General features: G+C 38.4%; 2 protein-coding genes across 6 annotated transcripts in view; both read right to left on the bottom strand.

The window, feature by feature from the left end:
* BCAS3 (BCAS3 microtubule associated cell migration factor) overlaps window positions 1-1,118 on the bottom strand; it is a 616,861-nt gene extending 615,743 nt beyond the window's left edge. For all 5 annotated transcript variants that reach the window (XM_047080915.1, XM_047080917.1, XM_047080916.1 and 2 more), the window contains exon 1: window positions 1,020-1,118. The gene's annotated coding sequence lies outside the window, so the exon portion shown is untranslated. The remainder of the gene's footprint in view (window positions 1-1,019) is intronic.
* A 13,467-nt stretch (window positions 1,119-14,585) lies between these two features.
* Window positions 14,586-21,090, bottom strand: part of PPM1D (protein phosphatase, Mg2+/Mn2+ dependent 1D) — a 46,903-nt gene continuing 40,398 nt past the window's right edge. The window contains exon 6 of the mRNA XM_047080911.1: window positions 14,586-16,059. Within this exon, the coding sequence (XP_046936867.1) occupies window positions 15,502-16,059 (558 nt within the window). The 3' untranslated portion in view covers window positions 14,586-15,501. The remainder of the gene's footprint in view (window positions 16,060-21,090) is intronic.

Raw genomic sequence — 21,090 nt, 5'->3', positions numbered from 1 at the left:
GAGATAGTGAAAATACACACAACACATTATTTGGAGACTTAATGGAACAGTGAGGTAATATCTTCCAACTAAAACTGTTGGGAATCTATGAGCAAGACTGTACATTGTAACTATGTTTGGTGATGGATGTTAACTAGACATTGTGGTGATCATTTCAAGATATGTACAAATATCAAATCAAATTATGTTGTGCATCTGAAACTAATACAACGTTATGTCAGTAACAGCTATAAAAAAAGGATTGCATGATCATAATTTGACAAGAGTTTTTAAATCAGATTTGTCAATCCCCTTACTATTATAACCTAAACACCAGAGCCTTAATAAGTAAGTAATAAAAACCTATATGACATTAGAAGCCCCTTGTCCTTTCCTGTCACATCACTGAATCTTCATCCTTGAATGGTCATTAAGCATCTGAATCACTGTGTAGATTTTAAGAACATAGAGTGTACTTGGTTAAGGCTAAAAGAGGACTGACAGCAATATCAATGATCTCTTACAGGGCTCAGGAAAGTCCACAACCTGGAACTAATCTTGAAAGCTCTTAAAACCATCACTTCTAAGTAAGAAGCATTCTCTCACCGTATTTGAAAATTCCCAAACCGAGGAGTCTCACCTGCTACAACAAAAACACCCTTTGCCCCACCTAGTCCAGGTACCCCTTCCTCGGTAGGTATCTTCACCACCAACCCCTCAGCACTCTCATTTCCATTCCACCCTTCATTTCCCGAAACAGAGCCTTCCAAGAAATGTCCTATAAGGGCCCTGTCTCCTGAGGACGACCCTCAGGCCCCACTCTCCTGAAAGACACGAACAGCGATACCCACTTAACCTCCAACGCGGAGCCACCGCTGCCCCCGGCCGCCCTCTGGCCCCTTGCCCTTCTTCCCCTCCCCCTCCAATCTCGATAGCTCTCTCTCGTCGAATCCACACCAGTCAAGCCCTCTCCCCTCACGCTGCTTGCACCTCGTTCTCGCCAAGCCTCCCCAAAGCCACAGCCCCACCAGCCCTCTCACCGGCCGCCCCGCCGGTAAACGCTGTTCTCCAGCTCAAGGCTCACTGTTTGGAGTCTCCCCTCGTGATTGACGGCTACCACTTCCTACCACGCCTCAGCGGAACTACTTTTCTAGCCAATCCCAGAAGGAAACTGGCTCCGGCCGGGCACCGCCCTTGGAGGTCAGCTTCGCCAACCAGCAAGTAGAAAAGAGGCGGACCCGCCTCCTGAATTTATCCAATCCGCTGGGGCTCCAGGGAAAACAAAACAGTATGTAAGTTTGGGTGAAGCCGAGGTGTCAGGTTCGGTTGCGAACGCAGGCAGGAAGGGAGAGTTACGGACATGTCTATTTTCCTTTGCAGACAGCACACCTTCGTGGCTTTGTCAAAAGGAATTAGGTCTCAGACTCCTCTGCACCTCAGCTGAGCGTCTCGGGCTGGGAGTCGGAGGACCCGGGACTGGTCTGTTTACATCGAATTCTCGCGACAGCTAGTTCGAAGCACAAAGCACGTGGACATGGCAGCTGCCAATCACTTTCTGCTGGCCACTCACCCATCCCTAACCCGCCTTCTGCCCCGCCCTTCTCGATGTGTTTACCTTCCGGGAGCCTCGGCTGGCTTGCGCGGGTGGGCAAACCTAGAGCCAAGGAGGTATTGAGCTAAATGAGGGGCGCGGCCGGTGATCGTGTCAATTTGAGCAAGGTTTGTGGAGCTCACCTGACTCCTTCCTTACCTGTTTCCATTTCCCCTATGGAAGAGATCGCGATTTCTCCAGTGTCATTGCGTCAGTTACATTTCCTTTACATTTACATTTATTGATTTTTTGAAACAACGCTCAGTACAGTCTTAAGCATTTCATAAGTATCATCAAATGTAATACGGCAATCCCATGAGGATATAGCTTATTAATAGGCATGAGGTTTGTAGAAAATTGGCTGAAACAGCAATAAAAATTTTAAAAAGGTTTTAAGCACAATGGAGGATGGAAACGTTTAGTAAAGAAACTACCTCAACGGAAATATGCAGTTAATCAGGTGCTGGAGAGATAGATGACAGATATACCGATATAGATGTAGATGTAGCCAAGAAACCACCTATATGCTCTTGACGCTCTATCAATGCCAATAAATAGCACACCCAAAGTGCTATTTATCGAGCTAATGTTTGAACATTGGCTAATAACAGATTCTGAACATTTATCTTCTTCCACTACACACAAATTCTGAGCACCATGGCCTTTTAAGATTTGCTTCCTACATTAAGCCCACTAACGGAAGAATCTTTCCACAGTTCTAAATTCCTTTTGCTCTTATTGCTATCATTAGCTTACTTCTTTGCTGTATTTGAAATGTTTGGAGTTTCTCTTGTGCATATCTCATTTTCCCCAACTAGAATGTTAAATTCTTCCTAGGTGTTAGAAGACTAAAGTTTTCATATTTTTCAATCCCTCTTAACACCTAACAGCCCCAAACACAACAGGTATTTCAAAATTCAGACTTACTTGAATTAAATAATTACTATTTTCATGCCGTCTAGACCCAGAGCAGGAATAAAGAGGAAATCCAGAGGAAACCAATAGGTAATAATCACAAATGGGACAACCAGCATTTGTATAAAGTTATTCAGTTAAAATAGCTGTTTCATATGCATTGTTAAACTCCATAGCTCTTTGACTATTCCTCTACAAAGCTATGGAAAAAAACAAAGAAACAAAAAAAACATAAAGAATACCGTTGTACACAAGTTCACTCATTCATTCATTCATTCATTCAACAAATATTTTAATACCTATAAAATGTCAGGCATGTTCTAAGCTCCACAGGTACAGTGATAAACAAATCAATCAATGTGCTTTCCTCAGCCAGAGAATTTACATTCTGATGGGAATACAGAAATAAACAGAGAAATTTAAGTAGTGTAAAATGCTATGAAAAAAATATAATAATCCAGATAAATAGATGGTTGGATATACGTAGTGTCATCAGGGAAGCCCTCTCAGGAGATAACATTTTATTTTTTATTTTTTATTTTTTATTTTTTCAATATATGAAGTTTATTGTCAAATTGGTTTCCATACAACACCCAGTGCTCATCCCAAAAGGTGCCCTCCTCAATACCCATCACCCACCCTCCCCTCCCTCCCACCCCCCATCAACCCTCAGTTAGTTCTCAGTTTTTAGAAGTCTCTTATGCTTTGCCTCTCTCCCACTCTAACCTCCTTTTTTTTTTCCTTCCCCTCCCTCATGGGTTTCTGTTAAGTCTCTCAGGATCCACATAAGAGTGAAAACATATGGTATCTGTCTTTCTCTGTATTTTAACAAAGACTTTAATGAAGTATGTGAGAAAGCTACTGTGGGAAAAAAGCAGTCCAGACAAAAGGAACAAGTACAAAGGTCTAAGAAGGGAATGAATTTTGATGAAGAGTGAGAAAAAGAGTATGATTTAAGCAAAGTGAGATAAGTAGAAAGTGATAGCAAACTAACTAGGTAAGTAGTGGCAGATGGAGTATGGTCTTGTATAGAATAATAGTTTCAATTTTATTCTAGGTGGGAATCTTTTGGAGGACTTTCACCTAGAAAGTATCATGATCATATTTACATTTCTAAAAGAGTATTCTATCCAGTATACAAAGAATAAACTGTTGTCAGGGAGGGAGTATGAGCGGAAGCAGTGGGTCAAGTAGTGAAGCTATTTCAGTAGACCAGGTGGGAGATGCAGTCTAGAACTGGGCCTAGAAGTGAAGCAGTATTGGGTTAGTTGTGGGATAGAAGGGAAAAAGAGAATCAAGGATGATGCCTGTGTTTTGGGCTTTAACAACTAAGTGATGACATTATGAATAGGATGAACACTGGTGAAGTTACACATTTTTAGGAAGGGCGCATTTCTGTGCTTTGGTTTCATCCTTTATAAATTGTAAAAAGACTATTCTGAGGTTCATAGGATTTTTATGAATAGTAAAGAAATTTTAAATTCTTAGAACCAGGGGCACCTGGGTGGCTCAGTCAGGTATTGGGATTCTGCTTGGGATTCTGTCTCTCCCTCTGTCTGCCTCTCACCTGCTTGTGCTCTCTCTCTCTCAAAATGAATAAGTAACTTTAAATAGATAGATAGATAGATAGATAGACAGACAGACAGATTCTTAGAACCAGTTAGAAATTTCTCCAAATTAACTACTTCTAATTAACCACTATTTCTAATTACTCCATTTTTTCTCCACAGAGATAGTATAAGATTGTCTCATGAGACTTCAAATAGAGAGAAAGCAAATTTGTGGAGATCATTTTTTAAATGGAAGTAACTTAAGGCTATTCAGTACATATTGCCAGCTTTTGAGTCATTTTAAAGCATTGGTATATGAGGAAACTTTTCAACAATCTGTTCTGGTAGCTGAGCAATACTAACTAGGAAACTGATTTTCAGTGTAAAAGAGTGACTTCGAGCCAGAATTCTGTGTTCTTCCAGTTCCTAAATGATCCATTATAATAAATCACTAATGATTAAAATTGCCTCTCCTAATGGCCCTGCAAATCAAAACAAAAAATCTCCAGAAAATCATCAGGGAATGATCCATATGAAAACCAATTTGGGGGCACCTAGGTGGCTCAGTTGGTTAAGTGTCCAACTTTGGCTCAGGTCATGATCTCACAGTTCATGGGTTCAAGCCCTGCATCAGGCTCTTTGCCGACAGCTTAGAGCCTGGATCCTGCTTCGGATTCTGTGTCTCCCTCTCTCTCTGCCCCTCTCCTGCTTGCACTCTGTCTTTGTCTCTCTCAAAAATAAATTAAAAACAGTAAAAAATTTAAAAAGAAGAAAACCAATTTCAAGGGCAGTTTATACTTTATCATGAGTTTTTGTTTCGGTAGCGTTAGGAGTCCTTTTTAGCCTCAAGCAAGCCAATGCCTCATTTACCTTGGCCACCAAAACCACTTGGACAACAATCACATGATTTAAGCAGTGGTAAAATAATCTGATTTCACACAGAACTATGATAAACACTAATATTTTAGTTTTTAGTCAAGTGAAAGGAAAAAAAACCAAACAGGTAAAAAAAATAACCATCATCAAATGTAGGATCAATTGTATCACTCTGGGGATTTTGATAACGAGGGATACTATACATGTGTTGTATAAGTAGAAAGTGATAGGAAACTAGTTAGGAGAGGGCATATGTGGGATAGCTGCACTTTCTGCTTAATTTTGCCATGAACCTAAAACTGCTCTTAAAAAAAAAGGCTATTGTTTAAAATCACATTTCTCGGGGCGCCTGGGTGGCGCAGTCGGTTAAGCGTCCGACTTCAGCCAGGTCACGATCTCCCGGTCCGTGAGTTCGAGCCCCGCATCAGGCTCTGGGCTGATGGCTCAGAGCCTGGAGCCTGTTTCCGATTCTGTGTCTCCCTCTCTCTCTGCCCCTCCCCCGTTCATGCTCTGTCTCTCTCTGTCCCAAAAATAAATAAACGTTGAAGAAAAAAAAAAAAAAGATTTAAAATCACATTTCTCTAAAATCCCCCAATTGTGAGGTAAAACTACATTAATTACTCACTATATAGACTTTCTTTGGTGCATTTTTTCGGTTGAAACTTTTGAACACTACCTTTTATAGTAATATCCTAAAAAGTAGAATTCTAAACTTTGTAGAAGAGTAAAACCAACAAAGGTCATATCACCTCATATCTATTTGATTGCAATAGTGCCTGCCATTTATCTGTCCTGCATATTAGGACATAACTGTGGCTTCTAAAACAGCATGTTCCCACATCTCTATTCAAAATTCTAAGTCTTTGTTTAGATTCATTTAGCTCATTCTGAGGCCCAGCAAACTTTCTGAGGACATGGTGATTGTTTTCCTTTCATTGTCTTGAAAATAACCAGTATCTATACCATTTATCATCCTAACCAGAAAACCTTCATGAAATGAGGGTCTGTTAACAATTACACACACACACCTGCAAGAAAAGGTAGAGTAGGACTGTCTCAGGCAAACCATTAAATATGGCTTCCCTTTATTTCTGATACATTAGTACTACTTTGTAACTCTTCTAGTTGATTAATGTATAATTCTATTGTCTACTTAGAAAACATGGAAACTCTTTAGCAGAAGGGATCATTTGTTTCATTTCTATTCTCCATAAAACTATGAAACATAAAACTAACAGGAAAAATTACATGTCAGAACCCCAACGATTTATCCTGCAATCTGGAGCATGTATTTATAATTAAAAGATACTGAAAACCAAAACTATTTACAAAGATCAAAAATTAGTTTCATCAACCATTTTAATGATGCCCAGGGCATAGTTTGCCTTCCCCATATATACATAACCCTGAATAAAAACTGCTTTAAAATCTGAGAAAACCGAATCTGTATTAATAGTTTTGAGAGGCTAAACATTTAATAAGAGTAATATTAGGTAACATTTAGCTATATAGGCCAGGCATTGTGGTATTATTATCTACATTTTATAGATGAGTACCAAGACACAAAGGTGTTAAGCCATTTAGCTCCAAATGTAGGCACAGTGGTAGAAGTGCATAGTTCCTAAAGTCACAGCTTTCTGCCCAGAGAACTGAAAAGGGGAGGGACACTTGGGTGGCTCAGTCATGATCTCATGGTTGGTGAAATCAAGGCTTGTGTTGGGCTCTGTGCTGTCAGTTCAGAACCTGGAGTCTGCTTTCGATTCTGTGTCTCCTTCTCTCTCTGTCACACCCCCTCTTGCACTCTCTCTCTCTCTCTCTCTCTCTCTCTCTCTCTCTCTCTCTCAAAAATAAATATTTAAAAAGGTAGTGGGAGGGGCTCCCTCAGTCAGTTAACTGTTGGACTCCATCTCTGCTCAGATCATGATCTCACAGTTCGTGGGTTTGAGCCTCACATTAGGCTCTGTGCTGACAGCGTGGAGCCTGCTTTGAATTCTGTCTGTCTCCCTCTCTCTCTGCCCCTCCCCTGCTTGTTCTCTATCTCTCTCAAAATAAATAAAAATAAACTTAAAAACAAAAACTGAAAAGGGGAGATGCTGAGTAGGGAAAGTACCATGGAGACTGTAGGAAGAGGGGAACTCAGGAGAGGGACCTTATAGATAGCAAGGATCTGGTCCTAATTAGCATATCAAAGACTTTGAGAACTTTGAAAGAACCAGGAAAATCTTAACTCACAGAGAAAAAACAATCAACAGATGCCAATACCTAAATGACAATTATCCTTCAAACACTTTAAAGCAGTACTATAAAAATGTTTCTGGAGGGGCTCCTGGGTGGCTCAGTCGGTTAAGCCTCTGACTTCAGCGCAGGTCATGACCCCACATTTTGTGAGTTTGAGCCCCACGATGAGCTCTGTGCTGACAGCTCAGAGCATGGAGCCTGCTTCAGATTCTGTGTCTCCTCTCAGCCCCTCCCCACTCATGCTCTGTCTCTCAAAAATAAATAAAGATTAAAAAAAAATGTTTTTAAATGTTCCTGGGGCACCTGGGTGGCACAGTCAGTTAAGTGACTAACTCCTGGTTTCAGCTTAGGTCATGATCTCGTGGTTCCTGAGTTCCAGACCTGTATCCAGCTCTCTGGAGCACAGAGCCTGCTTTGGATCCCCTCTGTCCCCCCTCTCTCTCTGCCCCTCCCCAGCTTGCTCTCTTCCTCTCTCTAAATAAATACATAAACTTAAAAAAAAAAAAAGTTTCTACGGGCAATTGTGAACACCCTTGACATGCATGAAAAAACAGAACAGCTCAGCAAAGATACAAAGAAGACCCAAATGGAAAAAATAAAATAAAATAAAGAACCAAATGGAAATTTTCAAACTCAAAAATATAACAACAAATGTTCTAACAAAAGGAAAAACAAAGAGTTTCAAAGAAAGAAGAAAAAGAATGTGATGCTGAAAACAAAAATGGGGAAGGGGGGAAATGGTTGTAAACCTCCTCAAGTTTGGTGAAAGATATAAACCTACAGATTCAAGATGCTCAGCAAACCCCAAGCAGAAAACCTCGAAGGAATCCATGTACAGACACTTCATAATCGTACTACTAAAAACTGAAGACAAAGGAAAAATTGTTGAAAGCAGCCAGAGAAAAACAATGCATTACCCACAGAACAATTTGAATGACTACAGATTTTTTCATCAGAAACCAGAAAACAATACTAGAAGGAAACCTAGAATATCAGGAATGAAAAAAGAGGAATAGCGATGGTAAATATCTGGATGAATATCACAGAGCGTTCTCCTCTTGAGTTCTTTAAAATGTTTGATTTTTGATAGCAAAAGTTACAATACCACATGATGGGGTTTTCAACATATACAGATATGACAACTATACCATATAGAGGAGAGGGTAATACAGTGGTAAATTTTCTACATTGTACTTTAAGTGGTAAAATACTGACTTTAAGTAGACTACCAAAGTTTGTATATTGTAATCCGTAATGCAACCATTCACAGAGCCAAAATATTTTGCCTCAAGGATCAAAGTTTAAGTTTTCAACTTTTCTATGACATAGTACATTCAAGAGAAAAAAGCCCACTAAAATGCTTCCCTCCATTAAAGCACTATCTTCCAGATATCTGGAAGATGAAAATAACATCATTAATGTGACCAAAACAAACTTAGTGCACAGCTTATGAAAGCAATGCTAAAAAGCCTGTATTTTACATGATTAATGCTTTTAACTTCTAGATTGTGCTAGACTCCAAGATGGCTTTTAATGATGCCCATCTGCTGATATTCGTGCCCTGTGTAGTTGCCTCCTACACTGTTACCAGTTTGGTCTGTGCAACTTATAAAACACAGAAATTGGCACAAAAAACAGACAGATCAATGGAACAGAATAGAGAACCCAGAAATGGACCCACAAATGTATGGCCAACTAATCTTTGACAAAGCAGGAAAGAATATCCAATGGAATAAAGACAGTCTCTTCAGCAAGTGGTGCTGGGAATACTGAGCAGTGACATGCAGAAGAATGAACCTGGATCACTTTCTTACACCATACACAAAAAGAAACTCAAAATGGATGAAAGACCTCAATGTAAGACAGGAAGCCATCAAAATCCTTGAGGAGAAAGCAGGCAAAAACCTCTTTGATCTTGGCCACAGCAACTTCTCACTCAACATGTCTTCAGAGGCAAGGGAAACAAAAGCAAAAATGCACTATTGGGACCTCAGCAAAATAAAAAGCTTCTGCACGGCGAAGGAAACAATCAGCAAAACTAAAAGGCAACTGACAGAATGGGAGAAGATATTTGCAAATGACATAACAGATAAAGGGTTAGTGTCCAAAATCTATAAAGAACTTATCAAACTCAACACATAATCCAGTGAAGAAACAGGCAAAAGGCATGAATAGAAACTTCTCCAAGGAAGACATCCAGATGGCCAACCGACACATGAAAAAATGCTCCACATCACTCATCATCAGGGAAATACAAACCAAAACCACAATGAGATAACACCTCACACCTGTCAGAATGGCTAACATTAACAACTCAGGCAACAACAGATGTTGGCGAGGATGCAGAGAAAGAGGATTTCTTTTGCATTGCTGGTGGGAATGCAAACTGGTGCAGCCACTCTGGAAAACAGTATGGAGGTTCCTCCAAAAATTTAAAGAACTATGCTACAACCCAGCAATTGCACCTCTAGGTATTTATCCAAGGGATACATGCACCCCCATGTTTATAGTAGCACTATCAACAATAGCCAAAGTATGGAAAGAGCCCAAATGTCTATCAACTGATGAATGGGTAAAGAAGGTGTGGTACATCTGTACAATGGAGTATTACTTGGGAATCAAAAAGAATGAAATCTTGTCATTTGCAACTACATGGATGGAACTAGAGGGTATTATGCTAAGCAAAATTAGTCAGAGAAAGACAAATATCATATGACTTCACTCATATGAGGACTTTAAGACACAGTACAGATGAATGAACATAAGGGAAAGGAAGCAAAAATAATATAAAAACAGGGAGGGGGACAAAACAGAAGAGACTCTTCAATATAGAGAACAAACAGAGGGTTACTGGAGGGGCTGTGGGAGGAGGGATGGGTTAAATGGGTAAGAGGCATTAAGGAATCTACCCCTGAAATCATCGTTGCACTTTATGCTAACTAATTTGGATGTAAATTTAAAAACTAAAAAAAAAAAAAATAGAACTCCTCTACAATTGCAATTGCACTACTTTGTATTTTGTACCCCAAGGATACAAAAACACTAATTCAAAGGGAATCACATGCACATGCATCCCATTGTTTATAGCAGCATTCTAAACAATAACCAAATTAAGGAAAGAACCCAAATGTCCATTGACTGATGAATAGATAAGGAAGAGGTGGTATATATACACAACGGAATATTATTCTGCCATAAAAAAGAATGAAATCTTGCCATTTGCAATGGTGGGGATGGAACTAGAGAGTATTATGCTAAGCAAAATAATTCAGTCAGAGAAAGACAAATACCATGTGACTTCACACATTTATGGTATTTAAGAAATAAAACAGGGAAACATACAGGTAAAAAGACAGAGAGAGAGAGAGTCAAACTAGGAAACAGACTTTTATCTATAGAGGAGAAACTGAAAGTTACTGGAGATCAAGTGGGTGGGGTTGTGTTAAATGTCTGACAGGTTAAGGAGGGCACTTGTGGTAATGAGGACTGGGTATTATATGTAAGTGATGAATCACTAAATTGTACACCTGAAATGAATATTACGCTGTATGTTACTGTGTGGAATTTAAAGAAAAACTTGTAAAAAATCCAGACATGCATTAAGTAATAGGAACTAGAGTAAATATGCATCTAGCATGAAGGGTTATGTTAGTTTGGCTGGGAGTCAGATTTATTTAATGTTGGCTGTAGCCAGAGGTGCCAATAAATTCAAATTCCTATCACTTAATTTTTGTGTCCTCTCTTGACTTGGGGCTTTGCACTACTCAGAGAAAGTCTAAATTTTATAGTTTCAGCTCTGTGTTTATACTGGATATACTCTGTTGTGTGGTGGTAAGATGTGGAGGAGGAAAAACATTCTATAATATTATGATTAAATCTCAATCTTTTAATAGAAAAAATAAAAATAAAAAGATTAAACACAGAATTGGTATATTTTTTTGAGGTTAGGTTACAAAAGATATTGAGCCTTCTGCATTGTTTCCGGTATCATTTGCTATGGCGGTGGCAGGGGCGGGGGAAGAGTTAACTAACATGTTGTGAGAAGCCGTACATGTGACAGTAACTGAGGCCTCCTACTAACAGATAGGTTAAGTGAGCACTGTGCAACAGTGCTAGTGAAGCCTTTGGATGACTGTCGCCATGATTGGTATCTTGACTGCAACCACATGATTCTGTAACCTAGCTTCATCATTCCCAGTTCCCTAACACTTAACTGTGTTCCCTAACATTAACTGTGAAGATAATGTTTTTTGTTGTTTTAGGCTGCTGAATTTTGAGGTATTATTATGCAGCAATATATAATACGTATTTTAATCTTTGAGAAACAGGATAATTATGTTTTACAAAATATTGAAAAGAACCAGTGTGTGGATGTGATATTGTGATAAAATAAGAAACACATATTTTGGCCTTTGTCCCAGGCTCCTGGCTAGAGTATGTAAAACCTTTGTGATTTCTTAGGTAATAAAGTCACTAGGAACTTTTGTCTTTGGTCATTAACTCCTATTCCTGACACCAGCTCCTAAATCCCTTGGAATTTCCTGGTAGGAGCAGCTTTTGTTCTAATGAGATAACTTTCTTGGAGAGCTCACTACACACACACCTTTTTTTTTTCCTGGAAGGGAAGAGGCTCGAGATTAATAATTGACCACCTAAATGATGAAGCCTCCACAAAAATCCCTGAAGTATGAGGTTCAGAGCTTCTAGGTTGGTGAATACACTCACATGCTGAAAGAGGTTCACCCCAAGCCAATGGTCAGAAGCTCCTCTGCTTGGGACCATTCTGGACCTCACCTGATACATCTCTTTATCTAGCTGTCATCTGTATCCTTTATTATAGAATAAACCAGTAAACATTTCCCTAAATTCTTGTGAGCTGTTCCAGCAAATTATCAATCTTGAGGGGCTTCTGGAAACGGATTTACAGCCAGTTGATTAGAAGTATATGTGACAACCTAGGACTTGCAGTTGGTTTCTGGAGTGGGGGCAGTCTTGTGAGACTGAGCCCTTAACTTGTGGGATCTGATGATAACCCTAGGAAGTGTCAGAACTGAACTGAATTGTAGGACACCCAACTGGTATCTACAGAAAATTAGAGAATTGCTTGGTGAAGGAAAACCCACACATCTGGTGTCATAAGTATCGTATGAGTAAAGGAAGAAATGTTTTCCTTTCAGTGGACATAGGTAATGCACTGTTAAATAAACTTATATCCACAGATTAGAATACTAAAACCTGAGGAGGCTCTGTGAAATAGTGATAGAGAAAATTTTCAAGATTAAGAGGTAAAGTTGCATGTGTATTGCATGCTATGCATAGATTATCACTAAAACAACACAAAAAGGGGGAAATGTTGGCTGCCTTGGGAACCGAAGTGGGAGTTCTTATGTACCATCTCATACATCATATACTTTCCATAATGTACTATACTACTGATCTATGTCACACAGGCAAATAAATTTAGAAAATAAAACAAAGTAGAAACATTAAAACACTGCTTGTGATTGCATAACATCTTCAACTCCTTAAAGTACAGGACTAAACACAATCCTAGAAACACATACAGAAAAGGGCTAATCTTAGCATTTGTAGTCGTGTCTTAAAACAAAAATGTTGGGGCGCCTGGGTGGCCCAGTCGGTTAAGCGTCCGACTTCAGCCAGGTCACGATCTCACGGTCCGTGAGTTCGAGCCCCGCGTCAGGCTCTGGGCTGATGGCTCGGAGCCTGGAGCCTGTTTCCGATTCTGTGTCTCCCTCTCTCTCTGCCCCTCCCCCGTTCATGCTCTGTCTCTCTCTGTCCCAAAAATAAATAAATGTTGAAAAAAAAAATTAAAAAAATAAATAAATAAAACAAAAATGTTTCTAGTATTAAATAGCTACTACTATATGGAATTGGACTCCATTGCACTAAAAAGGTGATCTAGGAAAGAAATGTGTAACGTTTTTACATTAAAAAACTTATCTGAGGGGCACCTGGGTGGCTCAGTCGGTTAAGAGTCCGACTTTGGCTCAGGTCATGATCTCGCAGTTTGTGAGTTCAAGCCTCACATTGGGCTCTGTGCTGACAGCTTAGAGTCTGCAGTCTGCTTCAGATTCTGTGTCTGCCTCTCTCTTTCCCCGCTCACACGCTCGCTCTCACAAATAAATAAACATAAAAAAAACTGATTTGAAAAATCAAGATTCAATAATGCATTACTCTAATCAAGTGAAAATTTTAATTTCATGTAGATACATTTACAATCACTGGCAAAAAAAGTAAAAGCAGTTAAATGAATTTTCTTTAATATACATTCAGATTGGTTCAATTTCTAGTTGGTGCAGCTAAGATGGTATCACAGGTCTAAAAGATGGAACCCCCCCCCAAAAAAAATAAATAAAAGATGGAATAACCCTTCACAATAAATTGACTTCTAAAGTGTCTATTAGTTGCTAGCTCTCTGTCTTGGAAAGATTGGAAAAGCAAACTCTTCAGTAACTAAAAATCCTTTTTAAGAACCACAATTACTGTTTTACCTGGACCACTGGTTCTCAATCCTGTTATTGAAAACTGGCATGCTTCCGGTTGTGCAGTTCCTAGCATATTGTGGATGTTGAATGCGTGAATTAGCTCTTCAATCTCTTAATGAGATATCTTGTTCTAAATTAATAAATTAAAAAGTTTTCTTATTGGAGAACAATTCATACCAAAATGACATACTCTTAGGTATAGTATACTTCTACTCACTTTTAAGTGGGACATAATATTTCATCAAATGGTTACAAGCCATAACTGACTTAACCATATTCTTAACCATAGTCTATTGTTGGATATTTAGCCTGTTTCAACGTATTCTAAAATAAAATTAAAAAGTCAAGAGCTAAGGGGTGCCTGGGTGGCTCAGTTGGTTAAGCATCTGACTTGGGCTCAGGTCATGATCTCACGGCTTGTGAGTTAGAGCCCCGCGTCCAGCTCTATGCTGACAGCTCAGAGCCTGGAGCCCAGCTTCACACTCTATCTCCCCCTCTCTCTACCTCTCCCCTGCTCATGCTCTGTCTCTCCTTCAAAATAAATAAACATTAAAAAAACCAAAAGTTAAGAGCTAAATAAACATGTAAAAAAGAGGGGGGGCACCTGGATGGTTCAGTCAGATAAGCGTCTGACTTCGGCTCAGGTCATGACCCTACGGTTCATGAGTTCAAGCACCACGTCGGGCTCTGTGTGACAGCTCAGAGCCTGGAGCCTGCTTCAAATTCTGTGTCTCCCTTTCTCCCTGGCCCTCTCCTGCTCACGCTTGGTCTCTCTCTCTCTCTCTCTCTCTCTCACAAAATAAATAAACATTAAAAAAAGTCAAGAGTGCAAAAATAAACATGTATTTTTAAAATGTTGCTCTAAAGCATGATCAGAGCACAACAAAAAATTAATATCTACCATTAAACCAACGACAAAATTCCAGCACATCAACAGTTCACTGATTTATTAGATGAACATATATCCATATAATCAATGAAAACTGTCCAATATATAAAATAATTTAAGAAATGTTGGGAATTAGCAGCACCATCCGTTATTGAAATAGCAAGAAAAACTTCACATATTTTATGCAAACACGAGAAGAGGGTAACTACTTTAAGACCCAATAATGCCACTGAATGTCTGGGATGATTGAGAAGGGCACCTTTTTAGGCAAACACACCTCCTTCTACTCCAAAGATTTGAGGAGTATATCTGATGATTGATGTTTTACAAAAATGCTAATGAAATAAGAGATACTGCATAGTATTTTTTATTAGGACAAGAAGACTAATGCCAAGCTACTTTAAGCATGGCTCAACACTTCTGCTATGAAAAATTTAGTTCTGAATTATGAAATTAGAAATAAAAAATAATTTTTAAAAGACACTAGCTGTCTCTAAGAAACATTAAGTGGAACACAGGTCACTATGAAAATACATCACTTTTCCAGTTTGCTTAATAATTTACTTTAAAAAGTTGTGTAGTTTTCATCACAAGTGACTTATACAAATTTCTTAATAAGCATTTTTAAAAGTTTAAATGTATTTCTAAAATCTAATAGATTCTTTTGATTTTTTTTAAATTTTAGCCCTGTTGTTACATTTACTGTGTCAGAATAAGAGACTGAGTTTGTGTGGAGTATACAAATTTACACACATTTTACAGCAACTTATACCCTAACATCTACAAAATTCACATTTATAATACAATACAAGGCCAGGATAAAACTGCCAAATTCCAAAAAGTGAAACTGTATACTATTTTTATTTTGTCCCCCTAAAAAAAGTTCAAGTTCTGCACCAACTTCAAAAAGCCCTCTTATATCCTAAGTTTGGGAAAAAAACATTTTCCAGACACATTTCAGCAGACACAAACAGTTTTCCTGTGCTGATGAAGTAAAGGATTTCCAATTTTCTTCTGGCCCCTAAGTCTGCGTCGCATGGTAAGTTTAACAGCGTTCTTTCGCTGTGAGGTGGTGGGGAGGCTTGCAGGCTGAGCACCACTACTTCTACTTAAACAATTTCGTCTATGCTTCTTCATAAGAGGACCAGAGTTGGATTCCTCTAATGTCCTTTTAAAGTTTGCTGGAGGGGTTCTTTCAACTTCTTGGGCTTTCATTTGACCTGGAGTTGACATCTTTAAATTTTTTTGGTCCATGATGGTATTTGTCGAATTGGTAGGCGCAAGGCCAACTGACAGGCTATTATTCAAAGAATCATGTATCCTTAAAGTCAGGGCTTTAGTGCAATTTTCTTCAAGTGGCTCTGGATCTTTTGCGGGTATGACTGCCGCCTGGACATTGCCTCGAGCTATCTCAGTTGGGACTTCTAAATAATTCTCTGAGAAGGCATTACTACGAACAAGGGCAGGTATATGGTCCTTAGAGTTCAGCCGTGGCCATGGGTCCTCCTCCAGTGACTGAAAAACAAGAAAGTAAGCCAAATAAATAATTTATTCTAGAATTCAACTCAACCATTGGGGAGATGAAGAAGTTTCATTAGAGTAAGTGACAAATTTGGTTGGTTTATTTCCTACTTTCCCATTTTTTTCTATATTCTCATTTCTGAATATTTAGTAGTATAGATAATGTAAAGTGTAACATTAAAGCAACAATGTCATAATGCAAACTCATATTGTTGCTTTGTACCTATTTCCCAAACACTAGAGGCTGTTCTGTGACTTGAGAAAAGCAGGACATATGGGAACCTACAGAGCATGGATGGGGCAACTCTCAAAGAAACAAATGAAAATCATATGGAAACTTTCAGATAGTTTTTTAGAAGTTTGACAAGTGATTCAGATATGCATTACTCCTTCAGATATAGTGCTCTACATACACTCAGAATATTTTTCCCATTGGTAGATGATATTTTTCCTATCAAACCCAAATCTTCCACACCACTAATATTTTATAAAATCCTTGGGGCACCTGGGTGGCTCAGTCGGTAGAGTGTCCAACTTCAGCTCAGGTCACGATCTCACAGTTCGTGGGTTCAAGCTCTGCATCAGGCTCTGTGTTGACAGCTTAGAGCCTGAAGCCTGCTTCAGATTCCATGTCTCCCTCTCTCTGCCCCTCCTCTACTCGTGCTCTGTCTCTCTCTCTCAAAAATAAACATTAAAAAAAAATTTTAAATCCTTGTCTTAATAGTTTCTCAAAAATGGAGTTTAAGCATAAATATTATGGCTCCTTCAGGTATGTAACATTTCCCTCAAATCATTACCTCTTTTAAATCAAATCAAGTTTATTAAAATATTAACATATTCAGAAGTAAACCCTTTTATAGAAGGGTAAATGAAAACATATTATTTTCCTGATATAAAATCCCTTAGAAATAAACACCTTTCAGAAAGTGCTATATAAAAGTATACTTCTAAAAAGAATGCTTTATGTTTCTAGAATTAAAAAAAAGGGAAATTTAAGCCATCTGAAAGCATTTCAATCAAACCAAATCAAAATATAATGACTTTAGGTCAAATGGAGACTGGAGATGAGAAACCCTAGTTCCTAATTCGGTACTGCCTCAATTAGATTACTGCTGTTTTTATCGTTGTTGTTTTAACTAAGAAAATACTCTTTCCTTCTGCAGTCATTGGTTCATTTATTTTATATTGCATAGTTTATTGAAAGCCCAGTTCTTATCTGTTTTAACACTGACTAGATGTTGGGCAGCAATCTTATTTCCAAGTGCCACTGTCAAGAAAGGACAACGGAACAGTCTTCATTCCAGGATATTTACATATGACTTTCAATAATATCAACAAGAGTTGTAGGTGAGTTTATCCTTCTGCATTAGTTGATTCCAATGCCTACTGTGGTCACAAGCATGTTCTGGATAATCACAGAAAACTGTATCTACTCATAAGAAATTATTGACCTCGAGTTTGTCCTGCTTTAATACAGAAAAAGGATTTACAAAAAGACAAGGCAGACAGAAGGATTCCTACTAACCAAACAATCACATCACTAATTCAGGCCTAAGAAAGAAGGTAATAGTCAAGCCATTGACAGGAATAGAATATACTGCTCCAGTTTGTAGAACAACGTTACACATTTTAACACAATTTATTGTAATTTCTGGTGTGCTGGGTCTTTTTAAATTCACAGATTATTATTCTGACACTACAGGCGTGCTGGCTTTTCTTCCCCCACTTTCTCCTTGAACTTTTCCTTTTCATTCTCTTTTTATTGGCATTCTGTGGGAATACGTTGCATCTGTCAGCACAGGCAACTGCTTAGAGTTCTCACACTCATCCCAAATTAATTAGTTGTTTTACTAGACCTTTTTACATGTTCATAAAACATATGTGATATTGAGATTACCTCCTAAAAATACATACTTTACAAGTTTCACTACTTCAGAGATCAACTTCCTCGCTCCATCTACCTTACAATCCAACAATATTAAACAACTAATTGAAAATTGTGTGGAGAACTCAACTGAAACCAAATGTTAATTTTCTGAAACAACTCCCTTCCCTATTCCTCCTTCCTATAGCTCTTGGCTTATAAAAAAAAAAAAAAAAAAAAAAAAAAAAAAAAAAAGGTAAATTTAGTTTTGCCCTAAAGAAAGGATAGAGAAAGAAATGTGTGCCAGAGTAATATATCACTTAAACAAAGTATTTCTACCATATCTATTCCAAAACAAAGATATAACTAGTGGTATACCTTAGAATCCATACCCAAGTTCACATGTCTATAGATAGATAAACCTACACTCAAATGCCTAGTCCAAATGTTGGACAGTCTGTTTTATTTCCTTATTTTTAATTTACATAGAAGTTAGTTAGCACATGGTGCAATAATGATTTCGGAAGTAGAATCCAGTGCTCATCCCAACAAATGTCTTCCTTAATGTCCCTTGCCCATTTACCCCACCCCCCCCATAATCCCTCCAGTAATCCTCAGCTTGTTCTCTATATTTAAGAGTCTCTTACATTTTGTCCCCCTCCCTGTTTTTATATTATTTTTGCTCCCCTTTCCTTATGTTCATCTGTTTTGTGACTTAAATTTAAATGTGGGAAAGTCTTAAAAACCAAATTGCCCAAAATGTCATTATATTTATCTAGATGTTACTAAACATGGGATTATTTTAACAAGGAAATAAATCAGAGACAATGTACTTATGGTTGCCAATTAAGATAAAACACAATTTCTTGGGAAGAAATTTGCCTTTACTTACTTGTTAGGTCAGAGCCAACAACACTAATTATTCTGAATGGCTCCAAATATTTTCCTCTATTTGGGTGGGGCCAATTGGTTAACAAGTAACTATGCCTAAATATAAGTCAGTGTATACACAAATCTCCTTATCTTTATTTTAGTATTAGATCATTATTTCTCTAGAATCATTATTTTCCTAGATCCTTATATCTCTAGATCATCATTTCTAAAATTCTAGAAATAATTTTTGAAACATATGTACAATTTTTACTAATGCCAATCAGCAGGCTGCAATAATTTTTATGTGAAATCAATATTAAGAATATTTATTCTGGCAATCCCTATCAAAATCCCAACACCAGCATTCTTCACAGAGCTAGAACAAACAATCCTAAAATTTATATGGAACCAGAAAAGACCCCAAATAGCCAAGGCAATCTTGAAAAAAGAAAACCGAAGCTGGAGGCATCACCATCCCAGACTTCAAGATGTATTACAAAGCTATAATCATCAAGACAGTATGGTACTGGCAAAAGAACAGACACTCAGATCAATGGAACAGAAAAGAAAACCCAAAAAAGGACCCACAAATGTATGGCCAACTAATCTTTGACAAAGCAGGAAAGAATATCCAATGGAATAAAGACAGTCTCTTCAGCAAGTGATGCTGGGAAAACTGGACAGCGACATGCAGAAAAATGAACCTGGATCACTTTCTTACACCATACAACAAAAAGAAACTCAAAATGGATGAAAGACCTAAATGTAAGACAGGAAGCCACCAAAATCCTTGAGGAGAAAGCAGGCAAAAACCTCTTTGACCTTGGCCATAGCAACTTCTTGCTTGACACATCTCCAAAGGCAAGGGAATTAAAAGCAAAAATGAACGACTGGGACCTCATCAAAATAAAAAGCTTCTGCACAGCAAAGCAAACAATTATCAAAACTAAAAGGCAACTGACAGAATGGGAGAAGATATTTGCAAATGACATATCAGATAAAGGGTTAGTGTCCAAAATCTATAAAGAACTTATCAAACTCAACACCCAAAAAACAAAATGCAGTGAAGAGATGGGCAAAAGACATGAATAAACACTTCTCCAAAGAAGACATTCACATGGTTGACACATGAAAAAATGCTCACATCACTCATCATCAGGGAAATATAAATCAAAACCACAATGAGATACCACCTCACACCTGTCAGAATGGCTAACATTAACAACTCAGGCAACAACAGATGTTGGCAAGGATGCAGAGAAATCTCTTGCACTGCTGGTGGGAATGCAAACTGATGCAGCCACTCTGGAAAACAGTATGGAGGTTCCTCAAAAAATTTAAAATAGAACTACCCTACAACCCAGCAATTGCACTACTACGTATTTACCCAAGGGATACAGGTATGCTGTTTTGAAGGGGCACATGCACCCCGATGTTTACAACAGCACTATTGACAACAGCCAAAGTATGGAAAGAGCCCAAATGTCCATCGACAGATGAGTGGATAAAGAAGATATGGTGTGTGTATGAATGGATAAAGAAGATATGGTGTATACATAGGCACCCCATAAGAGACTCTTAAATATAGAGAACAGAGGGTTGTTGGAGGGGTTGTGGGAGGTGGGATGGGGTACTCCTGAAATCATTGTTGCACTATATGCTAACTTGGATATAAATTAAACAATAAATAAATTAATAAATTAAAAAAAAGAGAGTATTTATTTTGGATGCCTGGGTGGCTCAGTCAGTTGAGCATCCGACTTCAGCTCAGGTCATGATCTCATGGTTTGTGGGTTCTAGCCCCATGTCGGGCTCTGTGCTGACAGCTCGGCACCTGGAGCCTGCTTCAGATTCTCTGTTTCCCTCTCTCTCTCTGCCCCTCCCCTGCTTACACTGTCTCTTTCTCTCAAAAATAAATAAACATTAAAGAAAAAAAATTTTTTTAAGAATATTTATTTATTCCTGGGGGCACCCAGGTGGCTCATTTGGGTAAATGTCCAACTTTGGCTCAGGTCATTATCTCATGGTTCGTGACTTGGAGCCCTGTATCGGGCTCTGCGCTGACAGTGCAGAGAGGGCCTGGGATTCCCTCTTCCCCTCTCTGCCCCTCCCCCACTTGGTCACGTGCCTGTTTGCACTCTCTCTTTCAAAATAAATTAACTTAAAAGGTAATAATATTTATTCCTATCACAATCTATGTCCCCTTACCCTTTATCTCCATTCTAATGAATGCTTCCTTCTTTATTCTGCCTAAAGGTCAGTGATTCAAATACAAATAAATACATTAG

The sequence above is a fragment of the Lynx rufus genome, unplaced genomic scaffold (genome assembly GCF_022079265.1).
Source record: "Lynx rufus isolate CCGP_SWC_20201006 ecotype Redwood Valley unplaced genomic scaffold, mLynRuf1.p SCAF_18, whole genome shotgun sequence".
Taxonomy (NCBI): Eukaryota; Metazoa; Chordata; class Mammalia; order Carnivora; family Felidae; genus Lynx; species Lynx rufus.
This window is presented reverse-complemented; position numbering and strand designations above follow the sequence as displayed.